The sequence below is a fragment of the Panthera onca genome, chromosome E1 (genome assembly GCF_046562875.1).
Source record: "Panthera onca isolate mPanOnc1 chromosome E1, mPanOnc1 haplotype 2, whole genome shotgun sequence".
NCBI lineage: Eukaryota > Metazoa > Chordata > Mammalia > Carnivora > Felidae > Panthera > Panthera onca.
In genome coordinates, this window is record NC_138352.1 from 30,924,208 (window position 1) to 30,947,633 (window position 23,426).

At 42.1% G+C, this 23,426-nt stretch overlaps 2 protein-coding genes across 4 annotated transcripts in view; both read right to left on the bottom strand.

Annotated features, from left to right (window-relative positions):
- Nucleotides 1-316: 316 nt before the first annotated feature.
- LOC132688167 (olfactory receptor 1D2) overlaps nt 317-23,426 on the bottom strand; it is a 28,371-nt gene continuing 5,261 nt past the window's right edge. For 2 of the 3 annotated variants that reach the window (XM_078437596.2, XM_078437597.2), the window contains exon 2: nt 317-3,887. In XM_078437596.2, the coding sequence (XP_078293722.1) occupies nt 2,938-3,879 (942 nt within the window). In that variant the 5' untranslated portion in view covers nt 3,880-3,887 and the 3' untranslated portion in view covers nt 317-2,937. Of the gene's footprint in view, nt 3,888-19,994; nt 20,048-23,426 lie in introns of all 3 variants that reach the window. The other variant, XM_078437595.2, reaches the window with a different exon arrangement.
- Nucleotides 18,241-19,328, bottom strand: LOC144614243 (olfactory receptor 1P1-like). The gene has a single exon (XM_078436978.2). The coding sequence runs from the start codon at nt 19,326-19,328 to the stop codon at nt 18,375-18,377; it is 954 nt and encodes a 317-aa protein (XP_078293104.2). The 3' UTR covers nt 18,241-18,374.

Genomic DNA, 23,426 nt, shown 5'->3' on the forward strand with positions numbered 1-23,426 from the left:
ATCATCTGCTTCGACCGTGGGTACCAGGAACCACAGAAAGCGAAACCACACTTAAGGAGAACTTCTGTATAATCAGAGTTTACGTCCCAGGCCTTTTAACTAGACTGTGGGGAAAATGCCTACAGGTCCTGTGGCACTAATAGCTTCTCACAATCGGCCACAGCTCAAAAGACCAAAGTAAGCACTATTAACGCTCAGGATTTTAAATAAAAGATATTTTTATTGGGGTGAAGAGGCAAAGAAGAAAACAGAAGCACCAGCTGCCCCTCCCCCTCCTGCTAAATGTGTCCAAGGCAGATACTCCTATGGTCTGGATGTCGTCCCTTCCGGATGATCAAGAAAAAAGTGATTTGTTGTGGACCAGAACTTTGGCTTCTGAGGGACACCATCCTACCAGGCAGGGAGTGATACACCCACTGCAGCAGCCTGCTTGTGGCCAGTGCCTGCCTTCCAGTGCCTTCCCCTGGATTGTCAGATGGTCAAAAGGCAGAGAGGCTTGTTTTCTCGTGGGCACAGCTTGGCTGACAGTGACAGGTCAGAAGCTGAACTCACCAGGAACCTTGTCTGCTTTTGTAGAACAATGTTGCTAAAGGAGCACAATGTTGCTTTTGCTTTTGTAGATTGTACTTAAAAGTTCAGGTGCTTCCTCTCCTTCCCAGATCCCACAAGGCCCATAAATACAAACAAAATAGAAACAAGATCTTGTGACCCTTCTTTGTGAAAGTCCAGGTCATTATGACTTTTGTGGAAGGTGATTCAGGAAATAGATCAAAGACTCTGAACAATAAAGCATTTGGCCCTGGCAATTCCATTTCACCAATTTCCCCTAAGGAAACAATCAGAGAAGGGAACAAAGAGGTACATATGAGACACTTACTGCCATGTTGCAAACAAGAGGAGAAATGAAAGCAACTAAATATTGAACAACAGTGTTAAATGAATTCTGCTGTCTTCATTAAATCACCCACAGAAAGGCTGCATAGGCAGTAAGTGGTAATGCAGCTGAATATTTACTGACATAGAAATGTATTATTAAGTGAAAAAGCAAGTTTCAAGACAATTTGAATTTATTCGGAAAAAAATATGATTATATATAATTACCAGAGATCAAAGTTTAGAATTTATACCAAATTGAATTTATACCAAATAGCCGTTTTGGGGCAGTAGAAATACAGGTTATTATTTGGGGTTTATTTTGATTTTAATATTTCTGCCAGAAGTGTACATTGTTGGTTTAATAAAAACAATAAAAGTTAAAACTAACAAACATCCCATGGTACCTCATTGTAGCTCCTCTACAAGGCATTTGAGGCCATCTGAAGTCCCTCCCACTGGCGACCGCTTGTTCACCCGGGACACTTGGCTAGGACGTTCCCCTCACCTGTCGGGCTGTTTCCTGCCTCTCTGTCTTTGTCCCCCTGTTCTTGCTTAATAACAACTGCCCTGGCTAGGGGCCAGGCATTCCTCTAAGGGCTTTTGCACATTATCTCATTTTCCTCACGGCTACCCTCTGAGTGACATGATGCTGTCATACTCAACGAAAAGATGAGAACACAAGGCTTAGCCAGGTGAGGTGACTTCCATGACCACACAGGTATAGGTAAGGCTGGGACGAGAGTGCTGGCTGGCTGCGCAGATAGCAAGACTCCCGTCCACACCATTCCCCTCCTCTGTCACAGTGATCTTACTTTGTCCCGCTTTCCCTGGGTAGCGCTTAACATGGCATTACTTAAGTCTCAGGCCAGCTGTCAACCCCCTAAGGAAGCCTTCCCTGAATCTTCCCTCACTAACAAGCCAAGCTAGGCTTTCCTCCTCCGTGCCCCTCAACCCTCCTACACAGAGCATGACCACTGCCATCAGCCATCGCATTAAAATATTCTTCTTCCCGTCTATTGTGAACTCCTGGTTCATGTTTGTAACCCAGTTTGAGCCCCCTAAGAGGCACTCGATCATTATCAGTTAAATGAATTGAACCTCAAATCAATTCACTTCCCCATCTGTCAAAATCTGATCTGGCTCCACTGATTCATCTGCAAAGGACTGCTCCTTCTTTGGAACTGCCACAGTTCAGTGACTTACCAGTTGCTACTCAGGTTCCATTCATTGCATTTTACATGGCTGGAGCCTAAGTAGAGATTGAGTCTTACAGTTCCCTCCTGCCTTCTACTGCCTCCGCCACCATTCCTGTTCATGCATGTGTTGATAAGCTGGGGAGCTTTATTCCGAGTGAAGGATAGAGTGGTAGCAAGCACGAGAGATGGGACAGGCAATGGAGTGAGGAGCCACAATAACAAAGGACAGGATGGACTGCCCAAGGTTAAGGTCTTCCCACAGGGAGAAGGAAAGCAGGAGAAACACAGTCAACTATTGCTTTGAAGCCCAAGAGATGAAAACCAACCCAGAGCGGAGGAGAAGCACTTGTCTGCAAGCTTTGCCTGAACAGTAGGGTCTGTGTCCAGAGAGAATATGGGTTAGCGCTAAAGCAGTAAGAGCTGTGGCCAGCAGAGCTGGGAATGGACAACCTACCCAGTGCATCTGCCACAGAGTGGTACAAGTCTTCTTCTCCAAGTGGCTTATAGGCATCAGGCCCCTTAGAGAGGGCCAGAGCTCAGAACCATGAGTGGATGTGTGCTAGAGAAAACCAGAGACCCACCCCTCCCCAGGCATATTTTGAAAGGCTGGGAGGGTGGCACTGTGATCCTATGGTCAGGATCCTGCAAAATTCTAGTATTCATGTTAGCATAACCTTATTTATTGCCAAGGCTGGTGAGGTCTGGGGAACTCTGGGTTACATGTAGGTGTCTTTTCTTCATCACAGATATATGAGCTTATTCTGAGCTGGAGCTTTGTCCCACTCACTTCTGTGTCTCCCATAGGATAATGCTTTGCACATGGTAGAGGAAATTCCCAGTCTCCACTTCAATGCCCCAAATTACCTCATGTCAACCTCTGGAAGGCTTTCCCTAGGAGCAGTCTTCCCAGAGCCCCATGCATGTCCTTGTTCCTCAGGCTGTAGATGAAAGGGTTCATCATGGGGGTCACCACAGCATACATCACTGTGGCTACTGAGTCCTTCATGGAGTAAGTTTGGAGGGGCTGCAGATATACCATACCAAGTGTCCCATAGAAGAGGGAGACCACAGCCAAATGTGAGGCACAGGTGGAGAAGGCTTTGTACTTCCCAGTCACTGAGGGTATTTGGAGAATAGTTCTGACAATCCGGACATAGGACATGATCATGAATCCTAAGGGGGTAAGGAAGATAAAGCAGCCTGTGGCAATCAGCACCATGTGATTGACTTGGGTGTTAGAACACGCGAGCCTCAGCAGGACATACATCTCACAGAAGATGTAGTGGATCTTCCGGGAACCACAGAAGGTCACCCTGGTCATGAGGAGGGTGTGGGTGAGGCCATAGAGGACAGAAAGTGCCCAACACAAGGTGAGGAGCAAAACGCAGAGTCCAGGGCTCATGGCCGTGCTGTAATGGAGGGGGCGGCAGATGGCCACATAGCGGTCATAGGCCATTGTCGCCAGGATGAGGTTGTCCAGGGCCACCAAGGAGACGAGGAAGTAGAGCTGCGTCAGACACCCTGCATAGGAGATGGCTTTGTTCTGAGACTGAAGGCTCACCAGCATCTTGGGGATTGTGTTGGTGACAAAGAAGAGGTCGGTGAAGGAGAGGTTGGCCAGGAAGAAGTACATGGGAGTGTGCAAACGGGGATCAAAGCTGATGGCCAGGATGATGAGCACATTTCCCACCACTGTGACCAGGTACATGGACAGGAACATCCAGAATAGGATCCGCTGCTGCTCAGGACTCTCCGAGATCCCCAGGAGCAGGAACTCGGAGACTCTACTCTGGTTGCTTCCATGCATTTTCCCAACTGTCCGCAACATAGGCACCAATGAATATGAACATTCATATAAGCAAAATTAACTGTTTTATTAGAATTAAAATGTCTTAGATTAAATTTTATAATTTTAAAAATTTATTATCAAAGTATAATTGATATGCAATTTATATTAGTTTCAGGTGTACAACGGGATTTGAAAATTCTATACATTATACAACACTCACCTCAGTAAGTGTAGTCATCTGTCACTGTATGATATTATTACAATTTTATCAACTATATTACCAATCCTATACTTTTCATTTCTGCGGCTTATTTTTTAACTGGAAATTGGTACCTCTTAATCTCCTTCACCTATTTCACCCATCCACACACCCACCTCCCTTCTGGCAGCCACCAGTCTGTTCTCTGCATTTAAGAGTCTATTTGGTGAGTTTTTTTTGTTTGTTTCTTTTGCTTTTTATACTCTACATATAAGTGAAATCTCAGGCAAGGGAAACAAAAGCAAAAATAACCTACTGGAACTACACCAAAATAAAAAGATTTGCACAGCAAATGAAACCATCAACAAAACAAAAAGTCAGCCTAGTGAATGGGAGAAGATATTTGTAAGTGGTACATGTAATAAAGGGTTAATATTCAAAATATATAAAGAATTTACACAACTCAACACCAAAACCCCCAAACAATCCCATTTAAAAAAAAAATTTTTTTAACGTTTATTTATTTTTGAGACAGAGAGAGACAGAGCATGAACGGGGGAGGGGCAGAGAGAGAGAGGGAGACACAGAATCGGAAGCAGGCTCCAGGCTCTGAGCCATCAGCCCAGAGCCCGACGCGGGGCTCGAACTCACGGGCCGCGAGATCGTGACCTGAGCTGAAGTCGGACGCTTAACCGACTGAGCCACCCAGGCGCCCCCAAACAATCCCATTTTAAAAAATGGGCAGAGGACCTGAATAGATGTTTTTCCAGAGAAGACATCTAGATGGCCAACAGACACGTGAAAATATGCTCGACATCACTCATCATCAGGGAAATGCAAATCAAAATCACAATATCACCTCATACCATTCAGAACGGCTAATATTAAAAAGACAAGAAACAAGAAGTGTTGGCAAGAATGTGGAGAAAGGAACCCTAGGGCACTGTTGGTGGGGATGCAAACTGATGCAGTCTTTGTAAAAAACAATATGGAGGCGCCTGGGTGGTTCAGTAGGTTAAGCATCCGACTTCGGCTCAGGTCATGATCTCGCAGTTTGTGGGTTCAAGCCCCATGTCGGGCTCTGTGCTGACAGCTCGGAGCCTGGATCCTGCTTCCAATTCTGTGTCTCCTTCTCTCTCTGCCCCTCCCCCTCTTGTACTCTGTCTTACTCTATCAAAAATAAATAAACATAAAAAAAATTTTTTTCTTAAATCCAGTATGGAGGTTCCTCCAAAAATTAAAAATATAATATTTTAAGTTAACAACAAACTAATAACAGGCACAAACATATAATGGGGAAAATCTTTACGCAATTCAGTCATTCCATCAACTTCCATTCTGGCATACCTAATATTACAGGAATAATGTCTATGTCTTATTTAAAATTCTATCATCTTACAATACTCTAGAAATGTTTAAAGATCTGGGGTGCCTGGTGGCTCAGTCAGTTAAGCATCTGACTCTTAGTTTTGGCTCAGGTCATGCACCCCTAGGGTAGTACTTTAAATTGCGTTATTCAATAAATGGTATTGGGATAGCTGTCTATTTAAGGGAAAACATTAGACCAACATTTCATATTGTACCAAAAACAGTTTAAAAGTATTTAAGATTAGGGGCACCTTGCTGGCTCGGTTGGTTAAGTGACCGACTCTTGACTTTGGCTCAGGTCATGATCTCATGGTTCCTGGGATGGAGCCACACCACACATAGGGCTCTGTGCTGACAGTGTGGAGGCTGCTTGGGATTCTCTCTCTCTCTCTCTCTCTCTCTCTCTCTCTCTGCATCCCCTCATGACTCATGCTTTCTCCAAATAAATAAATAAGCTTTAAAAAAAAGTATTTAAGATTAAAACAGTTTATTGTGTCTTTTTCTTTTGAAAATCTACTGTAAGTGGAATAAAAGCTTTCAAAAAAATGAGAGAATATAACTAGACTGGATTTAATTTACCAAGTGGAGATAAATAACCACTTCCCATATTTTAATGTCTTTTTTGTTGAGACAAAGAAGGACAAAAAAGCAGTCAGTCTTATGAAGTCCTGAGCAAAGAGCCTTGTAGATAGAGATGTGTGTGCAAAGTCCCTGAGGAAGGGTTTGCTGTGTCTACAGAATAAGTAAGGGCCAGTGTGGCAGAGTGAGGAGGGTATCGGTGAGATATGAAGTCATGCAGGCCAGCAGAGTCCAGAACAGGCAGTCTTGTTAAGGTTTTAAAATTTTATTGTAAGTGCAGTTAGGAGCCGTAAAGGATTTTAAGCAAAAGAGAGTATATATATTCAGCAATTATCTTTCTATTTGTAATTTATGATAGTATTGTAATAATCAGATATGGATGTGGCATTTTTGATCAGATGCTTTTTCACTGTTTATCACTGATAATAACTTTCCTGATATTAAACCATACTGTTTTTTCTTATTTATAAGTAGGATTGGTCCATAGCTTTTTTTTTTGTATGTGCCAGTCTTTTTACTCTTTATTATGACATCTGTGTTAACTTCCATTTTAAACTTGTATTCACTTTATTGTTAACTTCTAATTTGAAATGTACCCATCCCCTTAAATATACGTTTTTAAAGATATTCATGGATTTTTTCCAAATAAAATTAGCTTTTTACTGTATTGCAATCTATTAATTATAAACAAAAAAAATTCATTATGGAAATTCAAGCAACACAGAAAAATGTAAAAAAAAAGAAAAGAAAAAGTAAAAATCACCCCAGATTCCATTGGCATTTTGGTGAAATTCTTTCAGTTTTGTTTTTTCATTAAATCATTTTTATTCACTCAACAATGCACTGGAGAACATTGTCTAAATCAATATTTTCATCATTGTTAATGGTTGTATACTATTTCATTTTGTGATAATACCACACATACTTCTATCAATATTCTGATGATGGATATGTAGATTTTTTTCCCCCATTTTCTCTGTTACAGAAATATGGTGAATATTTTTGTCCATACATGTTTGGATATATTTTTATAGTCAAAGGGATGCATGCTTTCCATTTGCATACATATTGCCAGAGTGTCCTCCAAAAAGATAGTTTCAGCTCCCACTCCCCAAAGTAATGTCATGGAAACTGTCAGGCTCCTTCATCATTGCCAATCTCACTTGTGAAACACGTTTTAATTTTTACAGCTTTCATTACAAGTAAATCAAGATGAAGAGAAAGAAGTTTTTTTAATTAACTCAATACCTCAAGGAAATAGCAAAATGGACTTTTTAAGGCTAAGTCACAAGTATTGAGAAAGGTATCTCTTGAAGAAGCAAGCACCATAGTCTTAAATTAGACTGGCAGCTATTGAAGATACTTGAGATCCAGGAACTTTATGCTTTTATGCTAGAAATCACTGTGGTCATGCTGAACATGGAAGCAAATACCAGACTGCTTATACCTGGTCTTCCAGTGTTCTGTAAATTGAATTTTGTATTTCCTGAAGGTCATAGAAATCTGCTATAAAGTACATTTTCACACACACACACACACACACACACACGCACACACGGAGTTACTCTTGAAAAAGATTTTCTCCACATTACTGGGTATTTTCCACACACACCAAAAAGGAGAAAAATGTACACTTCAGCAGTGTCATTTTGTGATTCTGGAAACAAACAAACAAAAGAACATGCTTTTGATTAAGTACTTTTTAGTTCTAGAAATTTATCTTAAGACTATAGCCAGAAAAAATGCAAAAAAAATGTATGTATGTGTATCAGAGCCTTGTTAGTAACAGGAAAAATGTAGAAACAACATAAACACTCAACAGTAGATATTTTGCTTAGAAAATTACAGAATAGGGGCGCCTGGGTGGCTCAATCAGGTTAAGTGTCCGACTTCAGCTCAGGTCACGATCTTGTGATCCCTGTGTTTGAGCCCCGCATCAGTCTCTGTGCTGACAGCTCAGAGCCTGGAACCTGCTTCAGATTCTGTGTCTTCCTCTCTCTCTGCCCCTCCCCCGCTCATGCTCTGTCTCTCTCACTCTCAAAAATGAACAAATATTAAAAAAAAAACAATACAGAATAGGCAAATCCGCCTACAGAATAGGCAAATAGACAGAAAGTAGACTAGTGGTTGCCAGGGGTGGTGGGAAGGGTGAAATGGGAGTGACTGTTAATGGGTACTGGGCTTCTTTGGGGAGTCATGAAAATGTTCTAAAATTAGATTGTGGTGATAGTTGCACAATTCTGTGACTGTATTAAAACCATTGAGCTGTATACTTTAAATGGGTTAATTTTAATAGTACTGACTTACATCTCAATAAAGCTGTTCTAAAAAATTATGTAATCCATTAAATACATCCATGATTATGGACATCAAAAGTGACAAAAAAAACCTTTCTCATTTATATATGCAAAGATTTTTGCAATAACAGCTAAATTAAAATTTCAGCTTCCTCTTACACAATAAAATAGAAAACGTGCAGGTTAATCTTTCTCGAGCTAGTGATGTGTACCCCATGTTGTGACGATGAGAAGGAGGAACAGGGAAATACACCCTCCACAACCAGCTGGGTGCCTGGATTCAGGGCTCTCTCAGGCTCCTGACTGATAGGAGTGAGGTCAGAGGCAGGTAACAGGGCTGGACACTCAAGGGACATTGGCCCATCTGCTTTCTAGTCCTCAAGGCAAGTGTCCCCCACACCTTGGTGTGCATCAGAATCACCTGTGATGCAGATTTTTAAAAGAGGTTCAGGTCCTTGAGATGAGTCGGTGTCTCTGTGCTGAGAACCAAGTCCTTTTTAGCCATCACCTGGTGGTTCTGATTGTACAGAAATGCTGTTCTGAATCTGTACGACTCAGCAGGTTGAACACTTGTGTGGTCAGGTGGCCTTAGAGGCACAAACCCCTTTGCAGGTCTGCTCAGCAGGAGGGCAGAAGCTGTAGGCACAGTTCAGAAAAGGGCTCCAAACACGATGTTGGAAAACTGGCCTTTCTCACCTCTTCTGTTGCTCCCTAGCTGCAGCGGCTTGAGGAGGCCACGTAACCTCCCCGAACCTCTCCGTCCCACCCGTGAAGCCTTCCTTGCAGGCTTGGGAACTACATGAAACAGAGCACTGAAAAGATTGGAGATATTGCTAATTACCTTTAAATACTAAAAGTTAGATTATATGAAGAATTTTCAAGGTATGTGAGTGTGTTTGTATGACTGAGAAAGTGGAGAGGAGAAAAGATAATGAAAGGAAGAGAGAGAGAGAGAGAGAGAGAGAGAGAGAGGCTATGATGTCCAAACCTTACCCACAGCTCTGTGCTGGTCTTAGAGCTCACTGGTTCTGTTGCCTCCACTTTTCTCCTCCATTCAATGAAAATTCACAGTCAGAACACGAAGCATCTTAAGTAAGACTGTGGGATTCAGGGCTGGAGGGTACAGGTGAAAAGCAGAGGAGCTGGTACCTGGATCTTTGGTCCCCTAATAGAGGAGACCAACTGTAAGTCTGTGAGCACCCCAGCAAGGCTGGGGGACCCAAGAGCTGGTGCCTGAGTCTCAAGTTCAGGAAGGAAGTGACTGAGTCAGGACTGTGTCAGGCCTATTTGTTAGTTTTGGGGCGGCCTCAGGGAAGCAATCCCAAGGCAGCTCCTTCTGACAAACATGGGTAATCACTCCAATGAACAAGGGTATTGGGAAATGGGTCTTATTTACAAGAAGTAAACCAGATTCTCCTTCTCTCTTCTTTCACTTTGTTGCCTCCCCCACCAGCCCACTCCCCCTCTTTCCTATTTTTGGTGGATAGGATGATTTTAGAACTCCCAAACCATAGATCCTTTCAGCCCATTCTCTCTCTCTCTCTGTTTAATTTTTTAACATTTACTTATTTTTGAGAGAGAGATAGCACGAGTGAGAGAGGGGCAGAGAGAGACGGAGACAACAGAATCTGAAGCAGGCTCCAGGCTCCGAACTATCAGCATAGAGCTGAATGGGGCACTCGAGCTCACGAACCATATCATGACCTGAGCCAAAGTCAGATGCTTCACCGACTGAGCCACCCAGGTGCCCCAGCCCGTTCTCTCTCTTACCAAACTCCTAGCACCACTGATTCAGTGATGAAAGGATTCTAGATTCAAACAAGCCCATCTACCCCCCTCCACACCATCTAAAGAGAGGAACTGGATTTTTAGCATCTAAAGAACATTTTGTCTTGTCTTCGTATCTCCCTTTGATGGGGAGAACATTTTGTCTTGTCTTCGTATCTCCCTTTGATGGGGAGAACATTTTGTCTTGTCTTCGTATCTCCCTTTGATGGGGAGCTCATTACCTTAAAACCAATTTCAAGGAAAATGCTTCCAGCTTCATGGTTGGAAGTCTCATAGACTTCCATGCGCAGTCCCCATCTAGGACAGAGTAATGCCACAGACACACTGTTAGGGGAGAATGATCTCGGGTTGTTCCTGGCTCCACTACTAGTTGGGCTGTGATTCATTTATTGACTTGTTCTAGGCCTCAGTGTCCCCCCCCTTGAAATCTAACAATAACAAGCCCTCCACTGGTCAAATGATGAGATGGTCAGAGCTGCGCTGGTGCCACCACCCAGCGACCCCATGGAGGCAGTTTGGAGAGTTGGGTTCTTGCTGCTGCTGAAGTCCTTGCACTCAGTCTTCACAAGCCAAATCCCCTTTTAGGAGCAGCCCAGACAACCAACACCCCTCATCAAAAAAAAAACCTCAGTTATGGGGGTCTCCCCTCCCTCCTTATTGTATTCATGTATATTTACTGATGGCAGGCATTGGGCTAGGTGCTGGGGAAACCAAGAATGAGATGGACATGATTGCCTCCCTTCATGGAGCTTACAGACCAGTACAGAAGAGATCTTCTAAAAGCAAACAGACAAGGAAAAAACTAATCACAACAATGAGTGTCCCCAGGAAACCATAATCTGAGACAGAGAATAACTGGAGGAGGAGTGGGCACTTTCGTAGATTGGTTGGTCAGGGAAAGTGTGTCTGAGAGACGTTCAAGCTGCCACCAGAGGGCCAAGAGGATGCCAGCTCCTCTGAGAGTCGGGGAAGGAGGCTTCCAGAGAGAGGGAACAGGATCTTCAAAACCACAGACGTGTGTTTGAGGGCTGAAAGAATGCCAGTGCTAGTGGTTTGTCAGCAAGGCTGCGAGAGGAACAGGTTGAGATGCAGAGGTGTGTAAAGGCAGATCAAGCCAGAAAGTCGTCCTGGTTTTCATGCCATAACTGCAACGAGAAGCCACTGAAGCATTTTCAGCTGGGGGAGCGGGATGGTTTGGTTTAGGTTGAATGGACCACTCTGGTTGCTGCAAGGAGACTGGGCTGGAGGCAGACAGGAACAGAAGCAGAGAGAGCAGCGGCCCAGCAAGTAGGGAAGGTGGCCTGAGCTAGGATGGGAGCAGGAGAGATAGGAAAAGAGATGATCTAGCTATGTTTGGAGATGAAATCGTGAAGCATCAAGAGGGGACTGGATCTTAGAGATACAAGAAAGGTTAAAATCAAGGATGATCCTTTATTTTTGACTTGGGGGACCTGGGGAGGGAGCATAATGAATTAATATAGAGAAGAGTTAGAGTTTCTGAGAGGTGAGCAGGGTAGATGGCAAGAAGGTATTTAGGTATAAAACCTCTTAGGTGGTGGCACACATTTGGAAGACATTAGCATATAAAAGATACCTAGAAGGGCACCTAGGTGGCTCAGTCCGTTGAAGGTCTGACCCTTGATTTCAGCCCAGGTCATGATCCCAGGGTCATGGGATCAAGCCCCACATCAGGCTCTGTGCTGAGTGTGGCGCCTGCTTCAGATTCTCTCTCTCCCTCTGCCCCTCTCCCCAGTTCTTATGTGCTCTCTCTCTCTCTCTCTCTCAAATGAAAAGAAAAGATGATTAGAGCCATGGAGACATATAATTTGACCCTATAATTCCACGGCTAGGGATACATGTCCTGATAAATCATTCAAAATGGAATCAGCTTATAAACAGATATCCATCACAATACTGTTTATAACTTTAAAAATAAAAGAGCTTAAATGCCCATCAACTAGGAAATGCTTAAGCATATATGATGGTACCTATGACAGGTGAAATATTAGGCAACACATTTATGAGCATGGGAAATTTCTTATGTGATAAGACAACAAGAAGGAACACTTTCTATATGTACACAAAAATATTAAAAGTAAATATACCAATATGTGCCATGCAGTTGTCTCTGGGTGATGGGATTAGAAGTGATATTTACTTATGCTTGTTTCCCAATGGACCAAGACCTCGGGTATCTCTGGGTGAGAATCACTCATTCCTCTCAAGGTCTACAGGCCCCAGCCCAAGATTTGGGACCTAGAAGACATTGCTAGTGTTTGCCTATTGGGAGGTTATTTGGTTAAGGTTCCTTTCAGCAAGATTTGGCTTCCTCCATACTCCTCAGCTCAGATGCTAATCACTGAGAACCTACTACGGTCCATGGATGCTTTTGCCCAATACATTTGGAATTGGGAGTTTCTTGAACAGTATCCGGAGAAGGAGGCTCTGAAGTCCCTCAGAGCAGCATGACATTGGATAAAACTGACACACAGTCCTCCAGAAACATGATTGCTGGTCACCAGGACTTTAAGTCTCTCAAAGCTACACAGAGACACAAAGAAGCAACCTTAACTAATTCTTTGAACATGAGTCGACAAATACATCTGGACAGTATGCCATATGCTTTCATGAGCACTTAAAGGAAAATATCAAGGCCCTTGTCCTCAGTCAAGCATTCAGGCACTCACTTTTTCTCTGCAGACATTTGCTGATACCTAATGGGTGTCGATCCCTGCCCTGGGTGATGAGGTCACAGAGCTACATCACATATGGGAGAAGTTGATTTCCAGGTCTCCTGGGACCAGGACATAAACTTGTGCAAAGACAAGATATCTCAGCCTGGATTCTCTTGGAACCCAGAGACAGGGCTGGCTCCATGGAACCCCCCAGGGAACTGAGGAATTAGGCTGCGAAGTTGCATCAGGGGAATCGCACCAGAACCAGTCAGCAGACTGCCTCAAGGCTCCATCTGTTTCCTCACTAATGAGGAAACAGAGAATTTCTGCTTCTTTTGGCTTTCAGGTTCTGACTAAGATGCTGAATCGATCACTAGGGAAAGTCTCTGCAACCCAGTGAAGCCACATAGTAAGTAAAAGGTTAGATTATTTTTAATGTCTCTCTGAGAACCTGGTCCCGGAGGCCCTCAGAACAACAAGTTATTACTCTCTGAAGCAAAGTGGGGCACAATCTTTGACCTTTCCCCATTCCAAACAGGGATCTCCAAGGGAGGGAAAATAGTGGTGGGGAAAGTGGTGGTTGCTGCTGTCTCGATTTTTGTTTTCTTTGGGTGTAGAATTGAGTAAATTATAGACCCCGATTCAAGGCACATTATCACCTCCATTCCTTGCAAAGCATGTCTCTGGCTTCATTGTCTTTTATAAGCTCCAATCTCCACTCACTTCTTTTTCCCCTACATAGGCAGCCACTTCGATATACACATGTATCCCCGAAGAATACATCTGTTTGTATGTCGTGTGTTTTATATACACAAAGAATATTATGTTGTAGATCCCATCATGTTTCTTACTTTTTGCACTAACACTATTTTTTATGATCCATTCTCCTTGCTCTATGGACACCAACTCCCTGCTTCTCTTACCTCTTTCCAATCCATTCTCTACATACACCAGAGTAATTTTCTTAAAGCTTAAGCTGGTCCCCATCACTTTCCTGCTTAACTCATCTCAAGAACTTCCTGTTACTATTATAAAAAATGTAAAACAGCCTATAAGTCCTGCCTGGCCTCACTCCTACACGTATCTACAAGCCCAACCACTATCCTTCTCTTTCTATTGTTCCCAAAACTTCAGCGGTACTGACTTTCTCTCAGTTCTTTGAATTTACAGAGCTATTTCATCTCAGAGCTTTTGTCTTTGTTTTCCCTCTGCCTGGAACTCTTTCCTCAACTCCTTGAATGGCTTTCTTTTTCTCAGCCTTTGAGCTTCAGCTCAACTGCATAAATTGATACAACCATTTTGGAGAGTCTTTGGCAAAACATTATTATTACCTTGGGTCAGATTCCCTGGCTTATGGGAATTGTGAGAGTGGTCTATTGAAGGAGTGCCCTCAGAAGAAGATGGGGGTAAGTAGGGACTCAGTATATTAGTTTCAGCCTGGTCTTCAGAGGAACTCAAGAACATAAATTGCATCCAATGAATCAAATCCATCCAGAGGTAAGGAGCTAGCTTTGTCTACCCAGTGTCAGCCAGTCCTTGGCCACTGGATCCCCCTCTACTTCCCAGAGCAGTAAAAGGGGGGGCGGTGCTTAACTTCTACCACCAGAGAAAGGGCAGTCATAAGTCATTAGCAGCCAACATTCACAGCAGCTGGTAGGCAGGGATGAACCAACCAGTGAAAAGCACCAACAGCATGCACTAGTAGGATTTAAGGTGCACCTCGCCCTCCTTCCAGCAATTCATACTTATCAATATACTCTAGAGAACTTTCATTCACGTACCCAAAGAGAAATGTACAAGAAAGTTCATTTCAGCATAGTTTACAATGGTGAAAGCTAGAAATAACCGAAATATCCTTCAACAGGAGGATAGGTAGACAAATAGTAGCATAAACCTATTACGGCAGGAAAAATAATGAACTTGAGTATGTGGATCAACATGGACAAATCTCAAGGACATAATCTGAGTGAAAATAGCAAGTTTCAGAATACATACTGGATGATACCATTGAAATAAAATTTTGAAATATGAAAAACAATGCTAACTCCTTTTGTGGGTGCACAACTTTCAAGTAAAATTATAAAAACATGCATAAGAATGACAAATACAAAGTTAAAGATAGTGATTACCTCTGGAGAAGGAAAAACTAACATGGGATTAGGAGTTCAAAAGTTCTCTCAACTGTAATTCTAATGTTTTATTTAAACACACACACACACACACACACACACACAAGGGCACCTGAGTGGCTCAGTCAGTTCAGCCTCCAACTTTTTTTTTTTAATATAGTTTATTGTCAAATTGGCTAACATACAGTGTGCCAAGTGGGCTCTTGGTTTTTGGGGGTAGATTCCCATGGTTCATTGCAACAACCTCTTTGACCTCAGTCACAGCAATTTCTTGCTTAACACATCTTCAAAGGCAAGGGTATTAAAAGCAAAAAATGAACTATTGGGACTTCATCATGATAAAGGCTTATGCACTGCAAAGAAACAATCAACAAAACTAAAAGGCAACCAATGGAATGGGAAAAGATATTTGCAAATGACATATCAGATAAAGGGCTAGAAGCATCCAACCAACTCTTGATTTCAGTTCTTGTCATGATCTCACAGTTTGTGAGTTTGGGGTCTGCATTGGGCTCTGCATTGACAGTGCAGATTGGGATTCTCTCCTCCACCCTCTGACAATAAATAAATGAACTTAAAACTAACTAACTAAATAAATACACACACACACACACACAAATACACACAAAATGACATTTTAAGATTACTAAGCTGAATAGTAGATACACAATTATTTTTATTCTATATACCAGCCCATGTATTTGTAATCACACTTCAAAAAATTATAGAGAACATCTATTCATGTGGCTCTATGTATACCTAGAGTGATACTTCTTTTACCTAGTAGTCCACTGTATGTATCCACCAGATTTTATTTATCCATTTGCCGAAGTGGTGAACACCTAACTCCACACTGCTATAAATAACACTGTGATGAATAGCCTTGTGTATGTTTCTCTATAGACTCTAAGACATATTCTCTTAAGCATACACCCGGGAATGAGGCTACTAGGTAATAGGAGATAGACAGATGATAATGATAGATAGATAGATAGATTCATGGATGGATGGATATGTGTATATATACACTATATATACCTATAATGTATATCCTAGTAGAGATAATCAGGAGAGAAATCTATAGGTACTTAGCAGAATTTTATATATATCTCATATATATACATTTAATTTTAATTTTGCTCTATATAGTTAATTTTAGTTTTGAAAAAGTATGTTTATATCGAAATATATAAAAATATATCTATAAATATATATAATTTTAATTTTGCTAGACATATTTAATTTTAATTTTGTCAAGGACTGATAGATTGCTCTTTTGATTGTCTCTACTAGTTTACCTTCCCATCATAGTACATGCTGTTTCTACTTTTCTCATATTCTCACCAACTTAGTATCATCAGACTCTAGTTTGACAGTCCAATTGGTGTAAAGATCATCCCATTACTTTCTGATTTACCAGTGAGGTTTAACATTTCTTCTTATTTTGTTAACAATTTGGGTTTCTCTTTATGAAATTTCCTTCTTATATACTTTACCCATCTTTGTTCTAGATTTTATTTCTATCTTCCTTTGGCAGAAGCTTCTTATAAATTCTAGGTATTACTCCTTTGTTGGTTTTCTTTTTTTTCAAGTTTATTTATTTATTTTGAGGGAGACAGAGACAGTGCAAGGGAGGGAGGGACAGAAAGAGAGGAGACAGAGAATCCCAAGCAGGTTCCATGCCATTAGCATGGAGCCCTACATGGGGCTCAAACTCCTGAAACCATGAGATCATGACCTGAACTGAAAGCAAGAGTCAGATACTTAACCAACTGAGCCACCCAGATGCCTCTCCTTTGCTGGTTTTAAAATAAAGCTTCAGGACGCCTGGGTGGCTCAGTCGGTGAAGCATCTGATTCCACTCAGGTCATAATCTTGCGGGTTTGTGAGTTCGAGTCCCGCAAGGGGCTCTGTGCTGACAGCTCAGAGCCTGGAGCCTACTTTGGAATCTGTGTCTCCCTCTTTCTCTGCCCCTCCTCCGCTCACATTCTGTCTCTCTCTGTCTTTCAAAAATAAACATTAAAATAAGATAAAGTTAAGCTTCTGTGAACATTTGTGTCCAGGTTTTTTAATAAACATAAGTTTTTCTCTCTCTGGGATAAATTCCAGGGAATGCAATTGTTGGGTTTTATAGTACCTGCATGTTAGTTTCATAAGAAACTGCCAAACTACTGTGTAGACTGGCGGTAATATTTTACATTCCCACCAGCAAAGTATGAGTGGTTGCAGTTTCTCTAGATCCTCACCAGCATTTGATGTTGCCACTGTTTATTTTAGCTATTCTGACAAATGTGGTTCAATCAGCCTTTCCCTAATGGTGCCGAACATCTTTCCATGTGCTTATCTGCTATCTGTGTATCCCCCGTGAAATGTTTGTTCATATCTTTTGCTTATTTCCTGATGGTATTTTTTTACCTGTTGTATTTTGAAACATCTTTATACATTCTAGACACTAGTCCTTTGTCCCTTTTACCGTTTTGAACAAAGTGTAAAAACCTCACTCCCTTGAAGGAATCCACTAAATAAAAGCTGTGATTGCCTTCTGACATTTTGTGCTCCTTGTACAGTAGGCCCACAGGAAAAGATGGGTGTCACTTTCCTAACTAGGACTATTGACAATGATTAGCAGGAAGATAGGGTTGCTACTACTTGGGGACAGGAAATAATATGCCTTAAACCTAGGGTATTCACTTGGGTATTTCTTAGTGCTTCCATGTACAGTAATAAATGTTAATGAACAATTTCAGTCACCTGCTACAAAAAGACAAGAGTAAGAACTCACACCCTTCAGGCATGAAAGTCTTATATATTCTACCAGTGGAGAGTAGAGATAACAAACTTTATTTATAACCTTGGGATAACCTACAGTAATGGGGACTGTGTCTTGTCTCACTACCCTTTTGCTTAAAACTTTCCAGCTCATAACTGGCCATCACCTTGAAGGCTATTCTGAATTATGGGTTGTATACCTACCCTAGTTGGGAATAAGTGAAACTCAATGGATTTTAACAAGAGCAAATGGAGTCCCTTTATTTTAGAATATATATATTTATTTATTTAGAGTCATAAACTCTTTGCCATCCAATATTGACCTTACTTGCTAATATTCTGATCATTGGCCCACTTTCCACGACCTTGCTAATTGAATTTTAGTGAACTAGAATAAAAGGCTGCACGGACTTTTAGAATTAGAAACATTGCAAAAGACATTTCTCCTTGTGAAAAGTGATAAGTAAAATAAATGAGTAAATAAGCAACTCTTAACATATTAACTTTAAAGCACGAAGCAAAATCTTGACTTTCCTTAACAATATCAAAGTCATGAAGGGACTCAGGGAGGGGAGTTGTCATAGACATATGTGGGCGTCAGAAGTGAAAAGCCTGAGGTAGAGACTTCTGAGGTGAGGATCTAGAGAAAAGCCTGAGGTAGAGACTTCCCTGGAGGGCATGGAGGACACCTGCAGTATCAGCTCGGAGGTCACTGGCCCAAGGAAAAGAAGACTTTGCCCCTGAGACATCTTGCCAGGGCACACTTCATGTCCTTGTTCCGCAGGCTGTAAATGAAGGGGTTCAGCAGGGGAGTTACCACTGTGTACATGACAGCAGCAGCCGTATCCTCTTCTATGGAGTTGGAGGAAGAGGATGAGGGGCACAGATAAGCCCTGATCACTGTCCCGAAGAAGAGGGCAACAACAGCAAGGTGGGACCCACATGTAGAAAAGGCTTTGTGCCTTCCCTGGGCAGAGGGGACTCTGAGGATGGCTGAAACAATGTGGATATACGAGACCAGGATGAGAATAAAGGGGATTAAAATGACTGCTCCTCCCAAGAAGAGCAGCACAAGCTCATTGACCTGAGTGTCAGAGCAAGACACTTTCATCAGAGGTCCCAGATCACAGAAGAAGTCAGGAATGATCTTCTTAGAGCAAAAGGAAAGTCGAAAGATGAGGAAAGTGTGGGTCATGGCAACAAGACTCGTAAGGACCCAGCAGGCAGTAACCAGGAGGGTGCAGCGCTGGCGGCTCATGACTATCTTATAGTGGAGAGGGTGGCAGATGGCCACGTAGCGGTCATAGGCCATTGTGGCCAGGAGAAAGATGTCCATGTCCCCAAAAGTCAAGAAGAAGTAGAGCTGAACCAAGCATCCCGCATAGGAAATGGACCTGCTCTGGGTCTGGATATTCACCAGGGCCTTGGGCACGGTGGTGGAGGTGAAAAGGATGTCAGCACAGGACAGGCTGGCGAGGAAGAAGTACATGGGTGTGTGAAGACGTGTGTCAGTGCCAATGGCCAGAACAATGAGCAGGTTCCCAGTCACGGTGACCACATACATGCACAGGAACAGCAGGAAGAGGATGTGCTGCTGCTCTGGCTGCTCGGAGAGTCCCCAGAGGAGGAACTCCAAGATGCTGGTCTGGTTCCCTCCTGCCATGGGCCCAGAAGCTAGGGAAAGAGACCTCCGCTGAGACCCATTAAAACTCTCTAAACATACTTTACTCTAGATGATTGATAGGTATGCCATTCTCTGAACCCAAGAGAAGAATGAATGACCATATTGTATCTGTACTGATCACATATTGTGTGCACTGTATATATTTTTTTAATTTTTTTAACGTTTATTTATTTTTGAGACAGAGAGAGACAGAGCATGAACGGGGGAGGGTCAGAGAGAGGGAAACACAGGATCTGAAACAGGCTCCAGGCTCTGAGCTGTCAGCACAGAGCCTGATGCGGGGCTCGAACTCACGGACCGTGAGATCATGACCTAAGCCGAAGTCAGCCGCTTAACCGACTGAGCCACCCAGGCACCCCTGCATTGTATATTTTTATTAAAACTTACTAAATACAATGTGCTAGGAAGTGTGAGAGACACAATTTAAGAGAATTAAAGTAGATTTCTTTCCTGGTTTATTTCTCCACACTCCGTTCTGTCCCAGATTTCTTTAGTTGTAATTTCTGTTTCTTCAGCTATACTCTCAAAGGCGTCAAAAAGTTTTCATTCATTCACTCATTCATTTATTCATTCATTCCACAGAGACTAAGCACCAGCTCTGGACCTGGTAGAGTGCCAGGCAAATAAGACACTGATAATCCTTACATGTGGAGAATTTTCAATCTAATGAGATAGACATAACTAGCTATGTTGAAATCCTATAAAAATTTTTTTAATGTTTTCATTTATTTTTGAGAGAGAGAGAGAGACAGACAGACAGACAGAGCACAAGCAGGAAGGGGCAGAGAGAGAGGGAGACACAGAATCAGAAGCAGGTTCCAGACTCTGAGCTGTCAGCATGGAGCCCAATGCAGGGCTTGAACTCATAAACTGTGAGATCATGACCTGAGCTGAAGTTGGACACTTAACCAACTGAGCTACCCAGGTACCCCTAAGTCCTATAATATTTTGATTCAGGGTTCTCTACCCATTCAACTGCCCACAAATCACTCTCAGACCCCAGACAACCTGTTCTGATCCTTCCTGCCCAAAATTTCATATCATCCATTCTGTCAGAGATCAATTTAACAATCAGCTTTTTAATAAAGATATGTACAGGTAACTCTTCTTCAGTTATCCGTGATAACAAAAAAGAAACCATAATCTCCAATCTCCAAAATCTCCAAAACTGGTTGTGTACACACACACACACACACACACACACACACACACATTTCTGAGACAAAGCAGACTGAGGCAGAAAAGGAAGGCTTTCTGGGCCATAAATGTAGTTCAGGATCTTAGCAGATGGATGAGGGCAGCCTATCGAGGCAAACTCTTGAACAAAGGCCAGGCAGTAGGAAGCCCTAGACAGGGTCAGAGATGGGGTGGATAGGTTTCGAGTGTGAGGTAGAGGAGGGATTGTAATGTAAGAGAATGTTAGAAAGGGAACTAAGAGTCAAATTTGGGAGTGTTTGGAATGGAAAGTAAAGAATCTGGAACTTTATTCTGTATGTTAGAAGGACCACAAAAGCTATTTTGAGCAGGAAGTGCTCTCAGTGCTTGAGTGGGCTCAATACATGAAAATCGCACTTTCCCATGTGTGGAACCAACTGAGGGTTAGTCATGGAGTCGGTCAGTCAGATGGAGAAAAAGAATCATCTTTGTTACTGAAAAAGACTAGGTTGGAGAATCCATCTCAGCTGTGTTCACTGAGTTTTGTAATACTCCTCCAAAATTAAATCTATTTTCCCTTTCATAGGCTTAGCTGGACTATCATGGGCTACCGCACAGGGGAAGAGCCTGCATTAGTAAAACATGAAATGTGGAACAACAAAACAAAGTGAGTTTTTCCTGAAAGTGATCAGATTCCTAATGAGGATAGAGAAGCTAAGGCCCAAAATTCAGCAGAGAAGTCACTCCAGGTATAAGGAGAGCAGAGAGCCAGGGCTATTAGTCTAGAAAGATACATCCGTCCTCCAACGTAGATCAAGTGAGACCATGGGGGAAGGGAAGGGGGGGAAAAAGTTAGAGAGGGAGGGAGCCAAACCATAAGAGACTCTTAAAAACTGAGAATAAACTGAGGGTTGATGGGGGGGGTGGGAGGGAGGGGAAAGTGGGTGATGGGCATTGGGGAGAGCACCTGTTGAGATGAGCACTGGGTGTTGTATGGAAACCAATTTGACAATAAATTTCATATTAAAAAAATAAATACATAAAATAAAAAGTTAAAAAAATAATAAAAATAAAAAGTAAATAAGAAGAGGGGCACCTGGCTGGCTCAGTTGGTAGAGCATATGACTTTTCATCTTGGGGTCATGAGTTCAAACCCCAATTGGGGGTAGAGTTTACTCAAAAAAAATTTTATCCTTAAAAACACTTTAAAAAAAGAACAGAGAATACTAAACAAATTAATAAGATATGTGTGTGAATGTATGTATATGAATTTTAAGTATAAATATATATGTATGTATATGTAAATGTGTATATATAACATATATCACTGTGTTCCAGTAATAGTAATAAATACACTTTACTTTCAAGTTCCTAAAGAGCATCTAAAAAATAGACAATACACAAGGCCACAGAGAAAACTTCAAAAAATTCCACAAAGCAGTAATAACTCAATTCTTTGTCAAAACCGCAACAAAAGTAGACATTATTAACAAAGTCAAAAAACAAAAATAGCCATTCAACCTGGAAAAAAGTTTCAAATACCTCTATTAACTCTCAAGCCCAAAAGAGAAATAAAAACCTGAATTTCAGAGTTTTAGAAAACAATAATAGCAATGCTGTATACCAGAGTCTATGCAATATAATCAAAGTAATCAAAGGAAAATTCATTGCCTTACACACTTATGTAAGAGTAAATAATACATGAATTAGACATCTGACACAAAATGAACAACAAAAATAAACTGTATGTGGACAAGATTAAAGCAAACGTGGAGTTTAAAATCAGAAAACAAATAAAGTAAAAACAACAGAGAACAACAACAAAACAGTTTTTTGGTCTTTTTCAACAAGTGGTGCTGGGACAACTGGGTATCCATCTGCAAAAGAATGAATTGGGACCCCCTACCTTAGATCAGACAGAAGTAACTCAAAATGGATCAAAGACCTAGCTGTAAGAGTTAAAAATATAACAATCTTAGAAAATATAGACATAAATCTTCATGACTTTGGATTAGGCAATAGTGTCTTAGATATGACACCAAAGCACACTCAAAAAAAAAAAACAAACCCAAAACTGCATCTCATCAGAACTTAAAACATTTGTACTTCAAAGGACACCATCAAGAATGTGAAAAGAGATGTGGAAAGAAGATGGCAGCGTAGGAGGACGCTGGTCTCACCGCGTCCTGCTGACCACTTAGATTCCACCCACATCTGCCTAAATAACCCAGAAAGCCGCCAGAAGACTAGAGCCAAGAATAGACAACAGGCCCACAGGTCCCAAAGCGGACCACCCCCCCCCCACCCCCACCCCCACCCCCCCGCCCAAGGCAAAGCGAGCTGAGTCTGCCCCTCCTGCCCCTGTGCACCATGCGGATCCACCCCGGCTCATACACCAGATCCCATCGAAGCAGCACCACAAGCCTGGCAGTGTGCAAGTAGCCCAGACAGGGGCCACACCACTCCACAGTGAGTCCTGCCTCTGGGAGAGGGGAAGATAAGGTACACACCAGTCTGACTGTGGCCCCAGTGGTGGGCTGGGGACAGATATCAGGTCTGACTGTGGCCCCACCCACCAATGCAAGTTACTCCAGACAGCACAGGGGAAGAGCCCTGCAGTTCCGCGCCACTCCAGGGACGATCCAAAATGACGAAACGGAAGAATTCTCCTCAAAAGAAACTCCAGGAAGTAGTGACAGCTAATGAACTGATCAAAAACGATTTAAGCAATGTAACAGAAAATGAATTTAAAATAATAGTCATAAAATTAATCGCTGGGCTTGAAAAAAGTATAGAGGACAGCAGAGAATCTATTAGTACAGAGATCAAGGGACTAAGAAACAGTCAGGAGGACATAAAAAATGCTATAAATGAGCTGCAAAATAAAATGGAGGCGACCACAGCTCGGATTGAAGAGGCAGA

What these genes read in the sequence shown, in the direction of transcription:
- LOC144614243 (XM_078436978.2), bottom strand. Translation starts at nt 19,328, where the DNA reads ATGGCAGGAGGGAACCAGACCAGCATCTTGGAGTTCCTCCTCTGGGGA.